Source organism: Trichomycterus rosablanca, chromosome 9 (assembly GCF_030014385.1).
Source record: "Trichomycterus rosablanca isolate fTriRos1 chromosome 9, fTriRos1.hap1, whole genome shotgun sequence".
Classification (NCBI taxonomy): domain Eukaryota; kingdom Metazoa; phylum Chordata; class Actinopteri; order Siluriformes; family Trichomycteridae; genus Trichomycterus; species Trichomycterus rosablanca.
The window spans coordinates 34,984,233-35,007,333 of NC_085996.1; the positions used below are offsets into that span (position 1 = coordinate 34,984,233).

Genomic DNA, 23,101 nt, shown 5'->3' on the forward strand with positions numbered 1-23,101 from the left:
ATTTTCAAGCAGCTATAAGCAATTTGTAAGAAAACTCTTGACAGCTTACTAATTCAGCACTTTAGGAAAAGCTGAATTTAAAACTGTGCACTATAAATACTGTCTGGGGGAAAATAAAAATTTATATTAAAGTGAAATGTTTATGAGCTTATGACTTTATTTTTACTTCGTATGAGCTCTTAACTAGCTGCAAAATGTGCATTGCGCAATACCTTAAAAATCTACTTTGTGAATAAATGACACACCACAGACTTTAATAGGTACACTCACTATCTGGTATGTTATGTCCATTTGTTGACTTTTTAATTAGCTACACCTACCAAGCAGTGGGTGTACAATTACTGACTGTAGCTCATCTGTTGCTTCGTACACTTTGTCACTACCATTTTTTGTACTTGGTTTGAACATGTCACGGCCGTAATGGTGCTGGATTCTGTGTGGTCTGTCGATGAGAGCTTGTTATCCACCGCTGTGCAAGACCTCAGAGCAAGGTCGTCTAACAGAGCATCCGTCCTCTACCTGCTCAGCCACTGTTAAACTGAAGTTGAAATTGGCCCGACTTTAAAGCTCTGCTTTATTTCTGATGAAGGTGAAATGAAATGAAGAATTCACAGTTTGACAGGCGTAGACTTCGGTATCACAGTTCATCACAGTATCTGCTGATGACTTTTCAAAAGGCGTGTCATTCAATCACACATAAGACTCCAGCATCAGGACAAATACTGAAGTCACTCAAAAGTTGCTTTGATCAAAGAATTTTTCAGCACTGAAATATAAGAGGCCTGACAAGAGAGTTCTGACAGCAAAGAAGGTCCTGGGTTTGATTCCCAGGTGGAGCCACCAGGGTCCTTTCTGTGTGTTTACTTTCGTCCAGGAGCTTCCTGTGGGAGTTTCCTCCCACAGTCCAAAGACGTGTAAGTTTGGTGAACTGGAGATACAAAATAGCCTGTGACGGTGCTTTACATGAAACTTACACTTATAAATCATGTGTTTGTTCATTCGGATTTTAACAATAACACTTTGGTTACATTCATGACAGGAACAGTAGTTACTGGTTACACAAGATTCATCAGTTCACAAGGTTATATCAAACAGACAATTTAGTATCTCTAATTCACCTCACTTGCATGTCTTTGGACTGTAGGAGGAAACCCATGCAGACACGGGGAGAATATGCAAACTCCACACTTTGTAGTTCTACAATTACTGACTGTAGTCCATCTGTTTCTCTGCATGCTTTGTTAGCCCCCTTTCATGCTGTTCTTCAATGGCCAGGACCCCCACAGGACCACCACAGAGCAGGTATTATTTAGGTGGTAGATCATTCTCAGCACTGCAGTGACACTGACATGGTGGTGGTGTGTTAGTGTGTGTTGTGCTGGTATGAGTGGATCAGATACAGCAGCGCTGATGGAGTTTCTAAACACCTCACTGTCACTGCTGGACTGAGAATAGTCCACCAACCAAAAATATCCAGCCAACAGCGCCCCGTGGGCAGCGTCCTGTGACCACCGACGAACGTCTAGAAGGTGACCAACTTAAACAGCAGCAATAGATGTGCAATCGTCTCTGACTTTACATCTACAAGGTGGACCAACTAGGTAGGAGTGTCAAATAGAGTGGACAGTGAGTGTACACGGTATTTAAAAACTCCAGCAGCGCTGCTGTGTCTGATCCACACATACCAGCACAACACACACTAACACACCACCACCATGTCAGTGTCACTGCAGTGCTGAGAATGATCCACCAACTAAATAATACCTGCTCTGTAGTGGTCCTGACCATTGAAGAACAAGGTGAAAGCAGGCTAAAAATTTATGTAGAGAAATAGATGGACTACAGTCAGTAATTGAAGAACTACAAAGTGCTTCTATATGGTAAGTAAAGCTGATAAAATGGACAGTGAGTGTAGAAACAGGAAGGTGGTTTTAATGTTATGTCTGATCAGTGTATTTTTTCTTGCCCTTTGCTGTCCTTTGCCAAACATACAGAAAATGTAGAAATGCAGCAGCATGGCACTAAACTGGTTCCAATAATCGACAGCTTTTAAAAGGGCACAAACAAACATGCAAGTCTATGTCCACTCTGCTCTTGCTGTGAGTATCAGGGTGCTGAAAAAACAAGGCCTCCCTTAGGCAGGGCAATCCATCAACATGAGACCTGGCCTTCAGACTAAACACACTCTCATTATAGCAGGTCAGAACCCCCAAAAGCCTCTGAATACATGTTTACTATTACCACATAAATGACTAAACAAGTGTGCCAGAACCACAGAAGACCACGCAGAACATGAGCTTGAGTTGTGGTGCTTTAAGTAACAGAATAATGACAGTCGGGTTTTGGACATAACTGGTCCAGATTCCATTAAAACTGTACTTAAATAGATCACATTACTGAGCAGCAGCATGGATGTTACTTATGTGTTTTTAAGAAGAAATAGGCATTAAAAGAGCTCATTGCAAATCACTATACAGACACATGATTGCAATTTGCCTTCAACTGATCAGGGTGCAACACAGAACACAAACAAGTGCAGACAAGATAATATACAAAGTGAAGATGAAATATCTACAATAAATACAAAAGACATTTTTAGGCCTAAATACTTTAATATATGAAGTATAGTGTGCAAAATGCACATTTTAATACACTCACTGATTGTGAGAGTAGTGATTATACATCGATCAGCCATAACATTAAAACCAACTCCTTGTTTCTATACACTCAACTGTAACAACTGATGAAGGTCTAGAAGATGACCAACTCAAACAGCAGCAATAGATGAGCGATCGTGTCTAACTTTACATCTACAAGGTGGACCAACTAGGTAGGAGTGTCTAATAGAGTGGACAGTGAGTGGACACAGTATTTAAAAACTGCAGCAGTGCTGCTGTGTCTGATCCACTCATACCAGCACAACACACACTAACACACCACCACCATGTCAGTGTCACTGCAGTGCTGAGAATGTTCCACCACCTAAATAATACCTGCTCTATGGGGGTCCTGACCATTGAAAAACAGGGTGAAAGGGGGCTGAAAGGGGGCTAAAAAAGCATGCAGAGAAACAGACAGACTACAGTCAGTAATTGTAGAACTACAAAGTGCTTCTATATGGTAAGTGGAGCTGATAAAATGGACAGTGTGTGTAGAAACAAGGAGGTGATTTTAATGTTATGTCTAATCGGTGTATATCTGTGGGCCCTGTGTCTGCATGGGTTTCCTCCGGGAGCTCCGGTTTCTTCCCACAGTCCAAAGATGTGAGGTGAACTGGAGATACAAAATTGTCCATGATCGTGTTTGACATTAAACTAAATAAATGTATATAAATAAATATAAATAAATAAATCTGGGTGTAATTCAGGTGAAAAAAGTCTTATGTGTTATATATTAAATTAAATGATATTATATATATACTGTATATACAGTGTATCACAAAAGTGAGTACACCCCTCACATTTCTGCAAATATTTCATTATATCTTTTCATGGGACAACACTATAGACATGAAACTTGGATATAATTTAGAGTAGTCAGTGTACAGCTTGTATAGCAGTGTAGATTTACTGTCTTCTGAAAATAACTCAACACACAGCCATTAATGTCTAAATAGCTGGCAACATAAGTGAGTACACCCCACAGTGAACATGTCCAAATTGTGCCCAAATGTGTCGTTGTCCCTCCCTGGTGTCATGTGTCAAGGTCCCAGGTGTAAATGGGGAGCAGGGCTGTTAAATTTGGTGTTTTGGGTACAATTCTCTCATACTGGCCACTGGATATTCAACATGGCACCTCATGGCAAAGAACTCTCTGAGGATGTGAGAAATAGAATTGTTGCTCTCCACAAAGATGGCCTGGGCTATAAGAAGATTGCTAACACCCTGAAACTGAGCCACAGCATGGTGGCCAAGGTCATACAGCGGTTTTCCAGGACAGGTTCCACTCAGAACAGGCTTCGCCAGGGTCGACCAAAGAAGTTGAGTCCACGTGTTCGGCGTCATATCCAGAGGTTGGCTTTAAAAAATAGACACATGAGTGCTGCCAGCATTGCTGCAGAGGTTGAAGACGTGGGAGGTCAGCCTGTCAGTGCTCAGACCATACGCCGCACACTGCATCAACTCGGTCTGCATGGTCGTCATCCCAGAAGGAAGCTGATACACAAGAAAGCCCGCAAACAGTTTGCTGAAGACAAGCAGTCCAAGAACATGGATTACTGGAATGCCCTGTGGTCTGACGAGACCAAGATAAACTTGTTTGGCTCAGATGGTGTCCAGCATGTGTGGCGGTGCCTTGGTGAGAAGTACCAAGACAACTGTATCTTGCCTACAGTCAAGCATGGTGGTGGTAGCATCATGGTCTTGGGCTGCATGAGTGTTGCTGGCACTGGGGAGCTGCGGTTCATTGAGGGAAACATGAATTCCAACATGTACTGTGACATTCTGAAACAGAGCATGATCCCCTGCCTTCGAAAACTGGGCCTCATGGCAGTTTTCCAACAGGATAACGACCCCAAACACAACCTCCAAGATGACAACTGCCTTGCTGAGGAAGCTGAAGGTAAAGGTGATGGACTAAACCCAATTGAGCACGTGTGGCACATCCTCAAGTGGAAGGTGGAGGAGTTCAAGGTGTCTAACATCCACCAGCTCCGTGATGTCATCATGGAGGAGTGGAAGAGGATTCCAGTAGCAACCTGTGCAGCTCTGGTGAATTCCATGCCCAGGAGGGTTAAGGCAGTGCTGGATAATAATGGTGGTCACACAAAATATTGACACTTTTGGCACAATTTGGACATGTTCACTGTGGGGTGTACTCACTTATGTTGCCAGCTATTTAGACATTAATGGCTGTGTGTTGAGTTATTTTCAGAAGACAGTAAATCTACACTGCTATACAAGTTGTACACTGACTACTCTAAGTTATATCCAAGTTTTATTTCTATAGTGTTGTCCCATGAAAAGATATAATAAAATATTTGCAGAAATGTGAGGGGTGTACTCACTTTTGTGATACACTGTATATTGTTGTTTTTCCCCCAAAATAATGCAACATTTCTACTGTTCATCTGAACGATTACAAAACACTAAATCAAATGTTTCAAATTAACAGGAATTAATTACAAATAATTTTTATCACTAAACACCTTTAAACTCATTATTTACTTTTCTTTTAAATACAAGCTATTTCGGTTGCGTGCTTGTTTGCACAGCAGGTAGTGTGGATGACACACAGCACAGCACCAGGGTCACGAGCTGGGTTCAAACCTTGCTTCAGGTTACAGTGATTGTTTGCATAAGCTTCTTGGGTTTTTCGTTTTACCTTCCTAAGCCTAGCAATGGCTGGACTGGTCATTCTAAACTTCTACCAAGGGTAAGTAAACGAAAGATTGAATGCAGTGTGTTGCCCTGTGATTGACTGCCGCCCTGTCCGGGGTGAATTCTTGCCTTACGACCAGTGTTTTTTGAGAGTAGCTGGGCCCACTGTGAACCCATTATTATGAAGCATCTATAAGAAAGGATCAAGTTAATAATGTATTTGAATCTTTTAGAAGAATTTGTACCATTTTATTTGGACACTTGACCATGAGCTTGTTGGGCATCTCATGTCTAAAACTAATGTTGTTAAAAAAGAACAACTCTATGTGATCTTTACAGATATAACAACAGCCCCTCCTCTGAGAAGGCTTCTCACACGACTTTAAAGTATGTCTGTGAGAATTTGTGCCCATTCACTCAAAAGTGCATTTGTATGGCTGGGCACTGATGTTGATCAGGAAAGCCTCAATTGATGTTCTAGTTCATTCCAAAGCTGTTCAGTGGGGCTAAAACATTTACTTACCTTATGAGGACCTGGGTTCATGTCTCACCTTTAATCACTGCCTGTAGGAAGTTTATATTTTCACATTGAGTCCTCTGTGGATTTCCTCCAGGTACTTAAGTTTCAACCCACCTTCCAAAACATTTAGAAAATGGACAGACTGAACTTGAATGGTTATTAACTTAATACATTAATTCATTAAAATCATGTATTTACACAGATCAGCCATAACATTTAAACCACCTCCTTGTTTCTACACTCACTGTCCATTTTATCAGCTCCACTTACCATATAGAAGCACTTTTAAGTTCTACAATTACTGACTGTTGTCTATCTATTTCTCTACATACCTATCTATTTTCACCCTGTTCCTCAATGGTCAGGACCCCCACAGGACCACTACAGAGCAGGTATTATTTAGGTGGTGGATCATTCTCAGCACTGCAGTGACAATTACATGGTGGTGGTGTGTTAGTGTGAGTTGTGCTGGTATGAGTGGATCAGACACAGCACTCACCGTGTCCACTCACTGTCCACTCTATTAGACACTCCTACCTAGTTGGTCCACCTTGTAGATGTAAAGTTAGAGACGATCGCTCATCTACTGCTGCTGTTTGAAGTGGTCATCTTCTAGACCTTCATCAGTGGTCACAGGACGCTGCCTACGGGGCGCTGTTGGCTGGATATTTTTGTTTGGTGGACTATTCTCAGTCCAGCAGTGACAGTGAGGTGTTTAAAAACTCCATCAGCGCTGCTGTATCTGATCCACTCATACCAGCACAACACACACTAACACACCACCACCATGTCAGTGTCACTGCAGTGCTGAGAATTATCCACCACCTAAATAATACCTGCTCTGTAGTGGTCCTGTGGGGGTCCAGACCATTGAAAAACAGCATGAAAGGGGTAACAAAGCATGCAGAGAAACAGATGGATTACGAAGGGCTGATCGTTGTAAGCATTTTTGTTATTGGTTATGTGTAAGTATTCTTGTCTATTCTATTTACAAAGCTTTGTGGATTTGTGTACCTGGATTATTGAGCATGCATCAGGAGCCTCAGAGTCTAGCCTTATTTTATTTCTATAATGTTTAGTTCAAGTACCAGTCTGAGAAGTCATGTGTAGATGTTTTCTCACCTCATGACCCTTGTTGGTAAAGCATAACTACTGTAGTATGACTGTTATATAGAATCATATTTTGCATATTCAAATTGTTTATTGGTGGGATCAACAACTACAAAATGAGTTTCATTAAAACAGATTCTCATATTTCTCTCAGTACAGGGGAAGGTGTTAATCCTCACACATTCACTACAGATCCAGCAGATAATATTGCTTGGAAAAAACACCAAGGTTTTCCTTTAATGATGGTTCTTTTTAATGACTTTCAGAATTATTCATGCTAATATTACTAGCACGGTGTGTAAATGAGGTATAAATGTACGTTGGGAGTGCGGTATTGCAGTTGTAATAAATGTTGTTTTAGTGCTGAGATTCAAAATAAAATAAAATTCATGCATAAAGAGTTTACTTCCAACATCTCCAGTGTGAGGCTGGGTGAAATGGCAATATATACAATCTAATTGTGGAAAAGTGTTGACTCATAGAGATTCGGTTTAGATTTTAATTTAGAGCTGTGCTGTAAACTGTCACTACACAGTGCTGCTGATTGACTGGGCTGAACTCATTTCAGAATCAGAATCACTTTATTTCGCCAGGTATGTTGCACATACGAGGAAATTGTTTTGGTGATACACATAATAATACACATAATAATACACATAATAATACACATAGTAATACACATAATAGTACACATAATTATACACATAATACATGTGTGACATGCAGCATGTCAGTGTGCTGTCTGGTCTGTTAAATAAGTATTAACCAAGGGAGCAACTGTGGTTAAGAATTGTTACAGCTCTTGGAAAAAAAGCTGTTAGCATGTCTGGTTGTTTACATTTTTATTGTCCTGAGTCTTCTGCCAGACGGAAGTTTTTGAAAGAGGTGATGTCCAGGATGAGAGGGGTCTGCTGTAATTTTGCCGGCACGCTTCAGCACTCTGCTGTTGTAGATGTCCTGAAGTGTTGGCAGACTACATCCAATGATCCTCTCCGCTGTCCTGAGTATACGCTGGAGTTTGGCTCGTTCTTGTGATGTGGCGGAACCAAACCAGATGGTAATAGATGATGTGAGGATGGACTCGATGATTGCTGTGCTCATTTAAATAATTTTCTTTTAGGTGAAACTAAAAACAACTGAAACAAATTTAGTTAATGCTGGATTCCAACTTAATGGCTCAGAGTTTGTGATTAAAAGATGCACCAGCAATGGGATGTAAATATAACAACTAAAAAAAGTTGAATGATTGGGTATACAGTTGATATTCTGGGACACTAGGGCAGTGGTAGCTCAGGTACTGGACTTATATTTAGAAGGTTGCTGATTCAATCCCCTGTAGTGCCATGTTAGCACTGTTGGACCCTTGAGCGACTGGACCCTTGAACTCTCAATTGCTCAAATTGTATTTGAATTCATTAAAATGATGTAATTAAGAAGTTTATAATAAGTATTTTAAGTAGGGCGGCACGGTGGCTCGGTGGGTAGCACTGTCGCCTCACAGCAAGAAAGTCCTGGGTTCGATCCCCAGGTGGGGCGGTCCGGGTCCTTTCTGTGCTGAGTTTGCATGTTCTCCCCGTGCCTGTGTGGGTTTCCTTCGGGAGCTCCCACAGTCCAAAAACATGCAGTCAGGTTAATTGGAGACACTGAATTGCCCTATAGGTGAATGTGTGTGTGTGTGTGTGTGTGTGTGTCTGCCCTGCAATGAACTGGCGCCCCGTCCAGGGTGTTACTGTGTGCCTTGCGCCCATTGAAAAGCTGGGATAGGTTCCAGCATCCCCCGTGACCCTAACTGGATAAGCGCTTAAGACAGTAAGAGTATTTTAAGTAGGGCCGCACAGTGGCTCGGTGGGTAGCACTGTCGCCTAACAGCAAGAAGGTCCTGGGTTCGATCCCCAGGCAGAGCGGTCTGGGTCCTTCCTGTGCAGAGTTTGCATGTTCTCTCCGTGTCTGCGTGGGTTTCCTCCGGGAGCTCCGGTTTCCTCCCACAGTCCAAAAACATGCAGTCAGGTTAATTGGAGACACTGAATTGCCCTATAAGTAAATGGGTGTGTGCGTGTGTGTGTCTGCCCTGCAATGGACTGGCGTCCCGTCCAGGGTGTTACTGTGTACCTTGCGCTCATTGAAAAGCTGGGATAGGCTCCAGCACCCCAGCAACCCTAATTGGATAAGTGCATGAGAAAATGAATGAATGAATGAATAATTTCTCAATTATCTATAAACTTGAACGATGGGGTATACAGTCGATAATCTGGGGCACTAGGGCAGTGGTGGCTCAGTGATTAGGAACTAATCTAATATTTAGACGGTTGCTGATTCAAGCCTTACTATTGCAATGTTACCACTGTTGGCCCCCTGAGCAATTAGACCCTTGAACTCTCAATTGCTCAAATTGTATTTAGTTATAATTTCAAGTCATTTTGAATAAATGCGTCTGCTATGTGCCGCAAGTGTAAATTATTTTACCCACCACACTTTGTTCAGCTGACGCAGGATTGCTGTCAATCACTCAGATCATGTGGAGCTCAACCGGTGAAAGACTTCTTTACTGTCCCAAAGGATATTAATAATGCAAGCTCTGTAAAAGTCTTTAAATACATGTAAAATAAAAAGGTCACTGTGTCACATAATACATCATTTATGATGTGTAGTCATTTTATATTTTATTATATTTTACCTAATTGATGATTATTGATAGTGGCAAGGTGGCACACCTGGTGAAATGGGTGCTGTACAGCAATACAGGCCCTAGACTTTGGTTACATTGCCTCTAGGTGTAAATGGGTAAGTTGTCCTGCAAGAGACTGGTGTTCCATTCTTCCGCCCACTAGGCTATGGCTACCCGTTAGGGTACTGGACTAGTAATCAAAAGGTTGCTGGTTCAAGCCTCACCACTGCCAGGTTGCTGCTGTTGGGCCCTTGAGCAAGGACCTTAACCCTCAATTGCTCAGATTGTATACTGTAACTGTACTGTAAGTCGCTTTGGATAAAGGCGTCTGCTAAATGCTGAAAATGTAAATGTAAAATGTAAATGTTTCCGACCAACCAGGATAAAGCAGTGTAAAATATATTATCAGGCATAACATTATGACCTAACTGGCTGGTCTGCAGCTATACAGCCCCATACGCAACAACCTGTGATGCACTGTGTATGCACTGCAGACCGGGAACACCCCACAAGAGCTGCAGTTTTGGAGATGCTCTGACCCAGTCATCTAGACATCACAATTTGGCCCTTCTGGAGTCAAACTCGCTCAAATCCTCACGCTCGCCCATTTTTCCTGCTTCTAACATCAACTTTGAGGATAAAATGTTCACTTGCTGCTTATTATATCAACACTCGGTAGCATGTGCCATGATGAAGAGATGATCAGTGTTATTCACTTCACCTGTCAGTGGTCATAATGTTATGTGTGGTCGGTGTAAATGCATTGTTAATTGAAAATTGTTTTCTTAATGTTATACACTGTGGGTCAGACAATGTTGATCAATTTTCAAAATTCTTTCATTGTTGCAGGTCCAGATCATGATGAATAATTCAGACTGACGATTGGTTAGGTCCAGCTTTCCTTGAGACTTGACGTGTTGACCGAAGGCTCTGAGGTTTGTCTTTTTGGCTGAGCATCAGTTCTTGAACCTGCTCTGTGTTGTCACAGGTACGTGAACTTTCGGTCGGCCGCTTTGCTTTCATCTTTTATAGCTTCCAGTTTCACAGATCTCACACAGCAATTTTCAGGTCCTTTTTTTCCGGTTTTTTTGTGAAAATTCTTCAAGTGACATCAGGTGATAAAGTGAGTGCTGTACAGCAACAAGGGTCTGGAGACCGGAATTTGATACTTACCTTCAGATTATGTTTTTGGTGTGTTTAGGTTGGTATGTTCGCCCCATAAATTTGTAAGCAACTGTGTGTTTGCTGTTTTGCCATGACCCTCTCCACTGTGTACCACAACACTTTGTAAGATTAGTTAAGTGTTTAGTTAAATTATTAATAAATTATAGTAGTAGTAGTACTAGTAATAGTACTGGTAGTAGTAGTGGTAGTGGCAGTAGTAGTAGTGGTAGTAATAGTAGTAGTAGTGGTAATAGCAGTAGTAGTAGTAGTGGCAGTAGTAGTAGTAGTAGTGGTAGTAATAGTAGAAGTATTAGTAGTAGCAGTAGTAGTAGTAGTAGTAGTAGTGGTAGTGGCAGTAGTAGATGTGGTAGTGGCAGTAGTAGATGTGGTAGTGGCAGTAGTAAGAGTAGTAGTAGTAGTGGTAGTAGTGGTAGTAGTAGTATTAGTAGTGGTAGTAGTAGTAGTACTTCTGGTGGTAGTAGTATAAGTGGTAGTAGCAGTAGTGGTAGTGGCAGTAGTAAGAGTAGTATTAGTAGTAGTGGTAGATGTGGCAGTAGTAAGAGTAGTAGTAGTGGTGGTAGTAGTAGTACTAGTAATAGTACTGGTAGTAGTAGTGGTAGTGGCAGTAGTATTAGTGGTAGTGGTAGTAATAGCAGTAGTAGTAGTAGTGGCAGTAGTAGTAGTGGTAGTAGTAGTAGTAGTAGCAGCAGTAGTAGTAGTGGTAGTGGTAGCAATAGTAGTAGTAGTAGTGGTAGTAGTAGTAGTGGTGGTAGTAGTAGTAGTGGTAATGGTAGTAGTAGCAGTAGTAGTAGTTGTGATAGTGGCAGTAGTAGTGGTAGTAGTAGTGGTAGTAGTAGTGGTAGTAGTAGTATAACATTATGATTCATTGTCTCTACACACACTACAGGATTTTGACCATATAACAAACAGTGATACGTGTGGTTTAGAGCGTGATCATGTATAGCTGGTCGTGATACGTGTGGTTTAGACCGTGGTCATGTATAGCTGGTCATGATACGTGTGGTTTAGAGTGTGATCATGTATAGCTGGTTAGGACGTTTGCAGTATGTTTGTGTTCAGGCCAGCACTCAGCCCAGTGTTAAGAACGGCTTGTTTACATTCTTGTCAGGTCTGTGTGGTAGAAGAATCTGTGGTGCTTCACGGCTTTAAAGTGAGGTGCCATGAGGTCATTACAGTATGTATTCTACTTCTGGAGTTGCTTATCTAACCCTGATAACAGAATCATTGTAGCCGCCCTCATCCTCTAGAGCCGTGCTATTACAACTGGAGAAAGTGAAGTCATGGAAACACAGAGACTAATTAAATTATGAAGCTGCTTTATTGGAACCAAATATCTTTTAAATATGTACAGTACAGAAACACTAGCATTAGCCAAGAAAACGCAGAACATACTCAAGACGTTCGTTAAGATATATGAGAGGTTATATAAAGGTTAAATTTCAAAAATAACATTCCTGCAATGTTCTAAAAACAATTAATGTAAAACGTGTTTTTCAATGCTTTTATAACACTCCCACTCACAGTAGGGTGACCAGGCATCCCAGATTTTAAGACAGTCACTAATTTGGGAGCATGTTTTAAAAAAAATGTAAACCCGTTTACAATATGGGAAATCTGGAAAACAAATATTTCCAGAACTGTCTAAATATTCAGTATAAATTCACTAACTGGAAAAAAAAAATTCAGTACAACATTCACACCATCAGAGCGTCTTCTTGATACGTTTACTTTTCTTCATTGCAACCACCACATGCATTTTTAAAGGTTTAGGCAAACACGCATGTACACGCACACAAAGGCCAGATTCACCTCATCTAGGAGATACAATCCTGACCATTTTTTTTTTGCCTCCTACAAAATATTAAAGGTTTATGTTCTGCATGAGCTATAGCTGAAACTTAGTTCTGAAAGTTGCACAAATTCGAGGCAATGTTCATTATTCTTGTTTATTATTATTTATGCCTTAGTTTCAGGTTGCCTGTATACATTTTAAAAGTAATTTGATTTATTTTTTATGTATTTGTTTTTGCATTTCAATAATGTTCTCTTTAAACTGTACTGTACACAAGGAATAAAAATGTGCAGTTAGTTTTAAGAGACACATCTTATTTAATCTTACATGTATTTATTTTTGCTCTTTATTGAAGCAAAAGTGTTTCTAATCCAATTACTCGATTAATCGCTGGAATAATCGATAGAATACTTGATTACAAAAATAATCGATAGTTGCAGCCCTAATTAGTATTGATAATCTGCTTTATTTAAAATATATATGTGAGTCATTTTGAATTAAAGAGCCAAATATTGCTATTAAAACAGGAATCATATTTAAAGAAAAACATTGAAGTAACATCTGTGTAAATGTATGGAACAAAGTTACTGTTACTAAGTTTAATAAGATTAAAAAATCATTTTGGTCATTTAGAAATGTGATCAACAAACACTAAAAGCTTATAACATTTAGCCTTCCTGTTGTAAATAATTAGGAATATATGTATATAAAATGTATAAAAGTTTACAGATTATATAATATTTACATATATAAACATTTACAGAGATACATCATACACATACATCCATACATGTACCTAACATACAAAACCATGAATGATTTTACCCTAGGATGCATAAACACTCAGGGGAAAGAAAACACCCTTTAAAGAAGCTGTTATTTTAAGCAAGGCTAAATTTAGCTCACACTTTAAACACCAGTGAACCTTGACAACAGCTTATTTTTACAACTTTACTGCCCCAAAAACAAAAGTGTGACATTACATTCACAGCAGGCCATTTGCATACCTGCTGAACTGTGCCTCGACTTCACACGTCTAACGGCGGCCATTAACCGAGCCGAGTCCCTTCAGACCAAAGCTGGCTGGCGCAATTCCTAATCAATGGCCAGGATGTTGTCCCAGTTAACTCATTTATGTGAATGTGACTCTCCACCCGTACACAACGGTCGCTACTGAGAGTGTGACATTTGTTTTTTTACAGTTTGTAGGCCTACTACAAGAAGAATCTGAATAAATCCATGACTTTGCAGAATCAGAGACATGTCCGTGATGAAAAATGCTATGAACTGTGGGTACTTAGACCTGCAGTTGGCTAATCTGCACTTGGCCTTTTGTGAGCTGAGGAGATTGGAGACATATTGAGCACGCCTGTCTGGGGGCCATTCAGAAGGAATACATTCCTTCATCTTTAATATCAGATAGTGGATAGCCAGGGCTCAGTATTGATCCCTTCCTTGTGGTGATGCTAGGCAGTGAGGGGGGTTGCAGCTACTCCCAGTCTTAGGATGATAAGCGCCAGCCAGGAGATGAGTCATTCCCATCTGGAGGTCTCGCTCACTTATAGCTCTCAATGTGCCTCTCACTTTCCTGTTCGCTCTGATGTTCACTCATATCTGTTTATTTCTTCTATTCTCTTAGCATTTTCTCTCCAATGGGTCTGTTTCACCGTTATAAAAGCTGTATCTAATTTACTGTAACGCATCAGTGCTCAGGGGAGGAGGCTATAATTGATGGGGGTAGGTAGGGGGGTAGCCGAAGCCACTTAATGTGGCAGTGAGATTTTTTAAAAGATGCTGGGTTCCAGTGTCACCCCTCCCCCCATTATACAAATTTCAGTGTGCACGTCCAGGAACTGAGCCATATTGCTTGTCAGGATGAATTATATGTTTAATAATTTAATAATAACTCAAATAATGGTACATTAATCTTATAAACATTTTAAGGGTTAAAACTTCAGGGTGATCTTATCTGGTAGATTGTGTACCATTCTTTTAGTGACACTACACACGATTAAAAACAATATTTCTAAATCACCCGAAGATCAGGTTGGAACAATAAACAACATACAGAAGTTTAGCCAAAAAGCGACATACAATTATCACATTACACCAAAAAATTGTGGTCAAACCAGAAACCAAATCAGCTTGTGTCAGTTGTTAGCAGTCTAGCCTATTTTGACACGTATAAATAATTAAGAGCACAAATGTAAAAGCATATTGCTATTTTTAATGCAATAGTTGCACCTCTTATGATAACTCAGCAAAACCAATATAATTCTGCTGGTGATCAAAATAATAACTACAAGTGATGATCAACACTCAAGAAATGTAAACTCTAAAGATTTTGGCGCCCAGGTTGGCAGTGGGATATTCCACTAGCACACCAGCGCCTACTTCGAAACTTGCCATTGCCACCGGTCGGCTGGGCGCCATCTAGCGAGCATAATTGCCTGAAGGGAGGGTTGACCGGACTATGTGGGCAGGGTCTTCAAACACTGTTTAAGGACCCTGCTAGGCGGATAGAGGCGCCTGTGCAGAGTGCATGGGTGGAAAAGGGTTCCGTTAAGGGCTGTGTGGGGGTCTAAGGAGGCTTGAACAGCAATATACCCTCCTTGACTGCAAAAAAAAAATCAGGGATCCCCAGCAGTGGAAGACAAATTGACTACGCTAAATTGAGAGAAAAAAATGGGAGAAATTTTTCACAAGTATAGCAAATATCTGTTTCGCTTATTATATTTTATTATAATTCTATAAAACATGTGCATATCATTTTTATCTTCATTAGTTTAATGTTTAAAAGGAACATTTTTAGTAACGCTAACTGTGACTAAAGGTCAAAATTAGAATACAAAATTCCGTCACTGCTCCTAAGCCGCACCTCAATGTATTAAATATAACTGACAATTCCAACACATTATTATGTTTAGGTGAATATTGCCATAATTTTATTGGCTTACAGAATGTGATGAGCATTTCACTAAATATAAAAATAAATGACCTGAAATAACTATATATTCATATAAATTTTATATCATATACATTATCATATATGAATCATATCATATGAAATACATTTCTTGTTTTAAATTGCTAAATCTGGGTCCTGAATCATAAACAGCAGAAAACCACTGATTCAAATTTGAACAAGCCATGATCTAATATAACACATTTAATTTACTAGATTTCGGCAGGCGGTCCCCTGATCCAGCTGATCTTTAGCCTCCTCAGCAGTCGACCATGATGTGAGGGGGAAATGAATCTGAGGAGGAATCACAATTTCTCAGTGTAAAAGCGACTGTGCACTGCCAGTGGGAGGTGAGAAGCGGGGCAGGTTCTTCTCTCACTGCAATTCTGTGTCACTAATTGAGAGTCTAGCTGTAAGAGGATGTGTTGCACTGGTGGTGGCCAGACAGTGGAAATTCAGAGGGGTAAATGATTGCCCTCTAGGGGACAAAGAGAGAGAGAGAAGTGGAACCTTGGCAGAGGTCCAACGCTCATGTTAAAGTGGTCTGCCAGGACAGAGGCCGATCTTCCTTGACACAGCAAACTGTGACTGCATTTCTTCTGTAACGGTGTAAACAAAAATATATTAATAATAAATAAAAAATGATAAGGCATCTCAGCACAAATCTGCTTTTGACTTTTGTTTAACTCTTAATACCTTGGGACCGATTGATTAATAGCTGTAACTAACACTCACTTTTAAACTGAGGAGCTTGTATTAAGAGTATATGTTGTCTTTAGATGGACTGATGCCCTGTGTAGGGTGATAGAGTGGTGTCAGGCCCACCACTAACCACTAATCTTACCAGGATGAGATGGTTAGTGACTGAATGAGTGGATTTAAAAATCAGTACATGTAGCACTGATTACTGTATAGTGTAGTAACCAGAGTCGTCACAGGTTTTAGAAATCTCGACAGGCAAGAACTAAACCCTGAAGCTGTGTGGCACCCACACTACTTTCTTTGCAATCCTATACTTATTAAGCATTGACACCCTTGACTAAACCTCTCACTGGGAAAGTAAACAGGGTCAACCTTTAACAGTCATAATAAGACTTTAAGGACAAGCACCTATAGTTTATTTACATAGTTTTAATGTTAAAACAAAGTGTACTTGTATAATAAATATAATTCCTATAATCTATTTACATTCGTCCTACACAAAATTATTCAAAACTCGTATTACTTATAGAAAGGTAATTCCACCTGAACTAAATAACTGATTGCATAATCCATAGCAGCCATGACTGCAGTTAAAAATGTTAGAACAACTTTAAGTCAGCACACACACACACAGGATTCAAGCATGAAAGAAAGACTGGGACTAGGACACAACATTTTATTATGTTATTCTCTTTTGAAGCTACTTAGATATGTATTTGCTTGTGTGTCTTATTGTCCACATAACCTATATACACTTCAGGTTCAGCTTATGGAAAAAGGGGATCCTTACTTTGGCAATAGACTCATAACTTTTAAAGTCTTAAAGATAGATAGATGGATAGATAGACAGACAGACAGATGATAGATAGACAGACAGACATACAGATGATAGGAAGATACCTTTATTGTCATTGTCTTGCATATAATGAAATTTAGTGTGACACTCCAAAAAGAAGAGTAGATCTGTATTCTACATTATATAATATTGTACATTAAATTGATCCTTTTAATTCTGATCTGGTGGTTTTTTTTATTTTTCCTTTTTAATGATCATTATTAATACTTTTTAACATTTATATGTACAGTATATTCCAACTATTGTAAAGTCTTCTTTACAAGCTTGATAATAAAGCTATGTAAATTAAACATATTATTATTATCATCATTTGAGAAGGTCCTGGGTTTGATCCCCAAGTGGGGCGGTCCGGGTGAGATACTAAATTGTCCATGACTGTGTTTGATATAACCTTGTGAACTGATGAATCTTGTGTAATGAGTAACTACCGTTACTGTCATGAATGTAACCAAAAGTGTAAAACATGACGTTAAAATCCTAATAAACAAACAAACAATTATCATCATTTGTATGTTGTATGACTATTGTAAAGTGCCTTTGAGCTTGGGAAAGGAGCTAAATGAATAATATGTATTATTATTATTATTATTATTATTAGCATGGGTGCATGGTTTATTTTTTAATTATTACTATTAATACTTTTTAACATAACATGTTCTTGAGCCTGAAAAGGGAGCTATATAAATTAAACTTATTATTATTATTATTATTATTATGAATCATGCACAGTTTATTTTTTTAATTGTCGCTATTAATACTTTTCAACATTAATAAGTATATTCTTACTGTTCTTGAGTTTGGAAAGGGAGCTATATAAATTAAAATTATTATTATTATTATCATCATCATCATCATTTGTATGTTCCAGCTGTTTTAAAGTGTCTTTAAGCTTGGGAATGGAGCTATATAAATGAAAATTATTATTATTATATAATTATGATGATGATGATGATGATGATGATGATTATTATTATTATTATTATCATTATCATTTGTATGTTCCAACTATTATGAAGTATCCTTGAGCTTGGGAATGGAGCTAAATGAATAATATGTATTATTATTATTATTATTATTATTATTATTATTATTAGCATGGGTGCACGGTTTATTTTTTAATTATCGCCATTAATACTTTTTTAACATTAATATGTATATTCGAACTATTGTAAAGTGTTCTTGAGTTTGGAAAGGGAGCTATATAAATTAAACTTATTACTGTTATGATTATTATTATTATCATCATCATTATTGGTATGTTCCAACTATTTAAAGTGTTCTTGAGCTTGGGAATAGAGCTATATAAATTATTATTATTATTATTAGCTTGGATCGTGCATGGTTTATTTTTTAAGCCTACACTGTTTAATGTGCTCATTTTGCACAGTGAACTGGTGATTCTATCTCCTTGACAGGACTGATTTGGTTCAAATTCCCAGTGCGCCTCTCACATGGGACAAACTCCACCCACAGAGACCCAGCGGACCAATCCAGTGTGCGCAGGGGGCGTTCGGGGTTAACGGACGGTCCGACTGTGGCTGGGGGGCGGAGCAGGCGCGCGCTATTGGATAATTATGAGTGACGCGGGGCTCGTGAAAAAAACGACGCCGAGAAGTAGTTAAGAAGGAGGGCATTAAGTTTGGGAAGAGATCTGAGTCGAGCTGCAGACGGACAGACCGTGAGAGTGAGTTTGAGGAGTGAGTTTGAGGAGTGAGAGTATGGTGCAGCAGACAGTTCACAGCGAACCGGAGAGCGGCGGTGCGTCCCGCGAGGCCACCGACACCGAGGAAGCCGCTGAGATGAGCGCGTGCAGTCCGGTGCCGCCCAAACCGGACTGGTGCCGGACAGCCAGCGGCCATATCAAGCGGCCCATGAACGCGTTCATGGTGTGGTCCAAGATCGAGCGCAGGAAGATCATGGAGCAGAGCCCGGACATGCACAACGCTGAGATCTCCAAGCGCCTGGGCAAGCGCTGGAAAATGCTCAAGGACAGCGAGAAGATCCCGTTCATCCGCGAAGCCGAGCGTCTGCGCCTGCAGCACATGGCAGACTACCCCGACTACAAATACAGACCCAAGAAGAAACCCAAGCTGGAGAATTCTTCCAAATCTGGAGCCATGTCTCCGGAGAAACCCAGCAGCAAGACTGTCAGCAAGAGTGTCGCAAAGAAATGCGCAATGAAGATGAAACCGTGCAAGCAGGTCGGCGTGAACGCGCGGTCTCAGTGCAGTTACGCCTTCAACAACTACAAATCCAGCAAATCGATCAAACGAGAGCTGACCGACGACGAAGACGACGAGGATGACTCTCTTGACGAGGATGATGAGGACGATTACGACGAATCTCCCATGAGAATCGAAGATGAAGACCAGCTGCGGCTGTACGGTGTCGCCAAAGTGCCCGCAAGTCCCACGTTAATAAGTTCAGTGGTGGAGTCGGAAGGCGCCAGCATGTACGAGGACGCGTCCGGACGCTCCAGGATGTTTTACAGCTTTAAGAACATTACAAAGCAGCAGCCACTCAGTCACTCAGCCCGGTCATCACCCGCACCTTCGTTCCGATCTGCGTCCACGTCTTCATCCGAGGACGCGGACGATCTCCTGGTGGACTTCAGCTTGAACTTAGCGGCCGGGACGCGCGTCTCCGAGCCGGCCAGTCTAGCATCAGGGAATCTCTGCCTCTCACTGGTGGATAAGGACCTGGACTCGTTTAGCGAAGGCAGCCTCGGGTCGCATTTCGAGTTCCCGGATTACTGCACACCCGAACTGAGCGAGATGATCGCCGGGGACTGGCTGGAGGCCAACTTTTCTGATCTGGTGTTCACCTATTGATAACGTCTTGATGCGCGTATTCAGGTTTCGCCGCTCAGGCTTTGCGCGCCTTGGGAATGGGACGCGCGGGAGGCGAGGCGAGGCGAGACCAGGCATGGCATGGCTGGTATGACTCTGGGTGGAAAAGTGGCACAGCAGTCAGTCACTTACCTCAGTAAGGTTTTCTGAGCCTTTTCCCCTCTGACAGGCCGCAGCGCAACTGCAAAAGGTGGAAAACGTCCAACCAGAACTATGTGCACCATCCATCCCACCTGGTGTCTCTGGTTTGCTCTACATGTTCTGGGAGCTGCACTGAATGGAGCAGGGCACGTCTCGAGGTTATTCACTTTTCCAAGGGTTTTATGTGATCTTTTTTCCATGGGGAGATTATAAGACACAGGTATGGCAGGAAACGTTTCTGATAGACCTATATAACCAACATACCTCATGTTTTAAACAAAACAAAAAGTGATATTTTCTGGCATATTTTTGTACAGCTAAAGTAAAGGAAATGTTCTTACTGTGCTCTCAGTGAGGTTTCTTCAGGCACTTCTACCCGGTTTCATTGACTCGAGCATGCAAGGGTTAAATGACATCATCTTTGCATTAATGCCTTGGTATGATTTCACTTCTAGGCTGTGTACAAAATGATCTGACATCCTGAGATGTCCAATGGAATTTGGGGAAATTCTAGACCTCATTGCTGGTACTAGATTCACGATTGTATATGTTCTGTAATATAGTAAAAGCTAGGAGTTTATGTATATCAGTGTGAATGGGTCCCAAATAGCAGGTGTGCAACTCAAATTTTGGTTTGCATTTTACCATCTTAATTGCGTAATTTTTTTTCTTTATTCATTATTTTGTGCAATATGTTCTGGACCATCTGCGTTTTGTAGCAAATGAAATGTCATGCTGAAGTCTGTAACTTGACAAATAAATCAGCTGGAACTGATGCCATTGATGTCTTTTTATTATGTGTGTGCGTGTGTGTGTGAGAGAGAGAGACACCAAGTAAGAGTCGAATCTTTAGCTAAATTTGTTTGAGTGCTGTCTGTCAGATACACACTGGTGCAAAAGTTTGTACACCCCTGAAACAGGTACTTGTGGGTTTCACCAATATTCTGTCATAAGCAACATGGTTCTGTTTACATTTTTGGCATTTAGCAGATGCTTTTATCCAAAGCGACTTACAGTAATGTGACACTATATTTTCTAAGCAATTTATGGTTAAGGCCCTTGCACAAGGACCCAACAGTGTCAACCTGGCAGTGGTGGGACTTGAACCAGTGACTTTTTGATTACTATTCCAGTACATTTACCATTAGGCTACAACTGCCCAGTCCAGGTTAAAACGGTGTGTTAACTTTTGAGATAAGAGAATCTCAGATGATTGACTTGTATAAATTGCAGAACATGGTTGACCATTTAGCTGACTAAACTGTCATTCAAAATAATTGCAGTTAGTTACTGATATGTTAAATGTTTTGTATGTTGTCTTATATAGTACTGTATTAATATGCAGTATAAATAGCTATACATTAACATGAACAATAGCTTAAATGTGTCATTTGTGAAATACATAATGCACCATGTTCCTTATGAAGACCAGTGATTGTTAATGGTCAAGCAAAGTCAAAAATAGTAAACTTGCTTAATAGGTAAGATGTGATAACTTCTTTTAACCTTTAGGGGTTGTCTGTGCAGCAGTAAGAGCATGATGCTCTCTAAAATTGTCCTCATAATGGGTCATAATCAAGTGTTCTATCATAGCTATGTTTTTCTTAAAGAAAAATGTCCCTTTTCTTTTTAATTGCTGTTTTATTGCAGCATTCACCCATATTTCATTTTAAATACATTTTAAAATACACACTCATTCAAAACAATGGTTAATTCAAATGTTTGCTTTAGGTTTCCCCATTTTCTACCTCTCTTAACACAGTAAAATCACATTTTGCATGCTTTTCGGAGGCCGTTCCGGATTGGTCGAGTTTGCGTCCCTTTAAACCTCTCAGCATTCACTCAGCAGGGCCAGGACTTGAGCATCTTAATGCAGCGGTTCCCCTGTGACGGCCTCTCCACTTCCACTGACAGCAAGTATTAAACTGAGCTTTACAGCTTATCCCAAGGCAACAAGCTAAGCATTTGTAAGAAGTCTTAAGCTTAGCTTAACTTAGCTTTGTAAAAAGCAGGCAGTTTTAATGGCTTGCGTGTTATATCTGATTTCAATCCGTGCTTACGAAACACATCTGAACCAGGCAATTGAAAACATTAGGTTTAAGAACTGACTGCACTGAAGTACAGGGGGGGCAGATTTCTACTGGGGTAAAACTTGAGCTCTGTGCGTGTCTGCCACATGTTAATACAGAAGTGGAAATTCACTCTCTGGATGGCTGCCACTATATATGGTTTGGAATACGTATGCGCTGGGTTTTCTTCCCCTGTATGTCTTACAACTCAGATTACTTCTAAAATGCCCTATTTTAGTATTGCTTTCAGTACTTCATCTATAGAGCCTGTCATTTTTATGATATTGGAATGATCTTAAGACTAACCATAAGATTGATGATAGGACAACAGAAAACAGTCTATGAAAAAGAGTGAGGCTGGCTTGTTTACATTCCTGTGCTAGTCACATTACAGAGAAGCACCTGAAAGTTATTTGCTACAAAACTATAGTTACTGCTAACAAATAAAAAAAAACATTCAATTTTAAAATACTGCTCTTAAAAGGATCATTTATTGAAGCATGTTTACTACAGTGGCTTTCATTTGTATCATTTCTAAATGGTAAAGTTTGTTTGTTTATTAGGATTTTAACGTCATGTTTTACACTTTTGGTTACATTCATGACAGGAACGGTAGTTACTCATTATACAAGGTTCATCAGTTCACAAGTTTATATCAAACACAGTCATGGACAATTTAGTGTCTCCAATTCAACATGTTTTATTCTAAGGAGAAATAAAGCAAAAAATTGATGTACAATGTTACCTTGAAACTCAACGTCAGTTGGTTCTGGAAGTGGTGTTGGGTTTAAAAGGCGTTGAGTTTCAAGGTATTTTTTCCCATAAGGATATATGGGAAACCTGTTAATGTGTTTCATGGTCATATATTTTAGGCTAATATAAAATAATAGGGTTGTTTTTGACACTTATACACTGAAAATAACACACAT

The 23,101-nt window shown here is 40.1% G+C and overlaps 1 protein-coding gene across 1 annotated transcript; it reads left to right on the top strand.

Annotated features, from left to right (window-relative positions):
• The first annotated feature begins 18,790 nt into the window (after nt 1–18,790).
• sox11b (SRY-box transcription factor 11b) lies at nt 18,791–20,878 on the top strand. Its single transcript, XM_063001410.1, has one exon. The coding sequence runs from the start codon at nt 18,832–18,834 to the stop codon at nt 19,942–19,944; it is 1,113 nt and encodes a 370-aa protein (XP_062857480.1). The 5' UTR covers nt 18,791–18,831; the 3' UTR covers nt 19,945–20,878.
• Nucleotides 20,879–23,101: the final 2,223 nt, after the last annotated feature.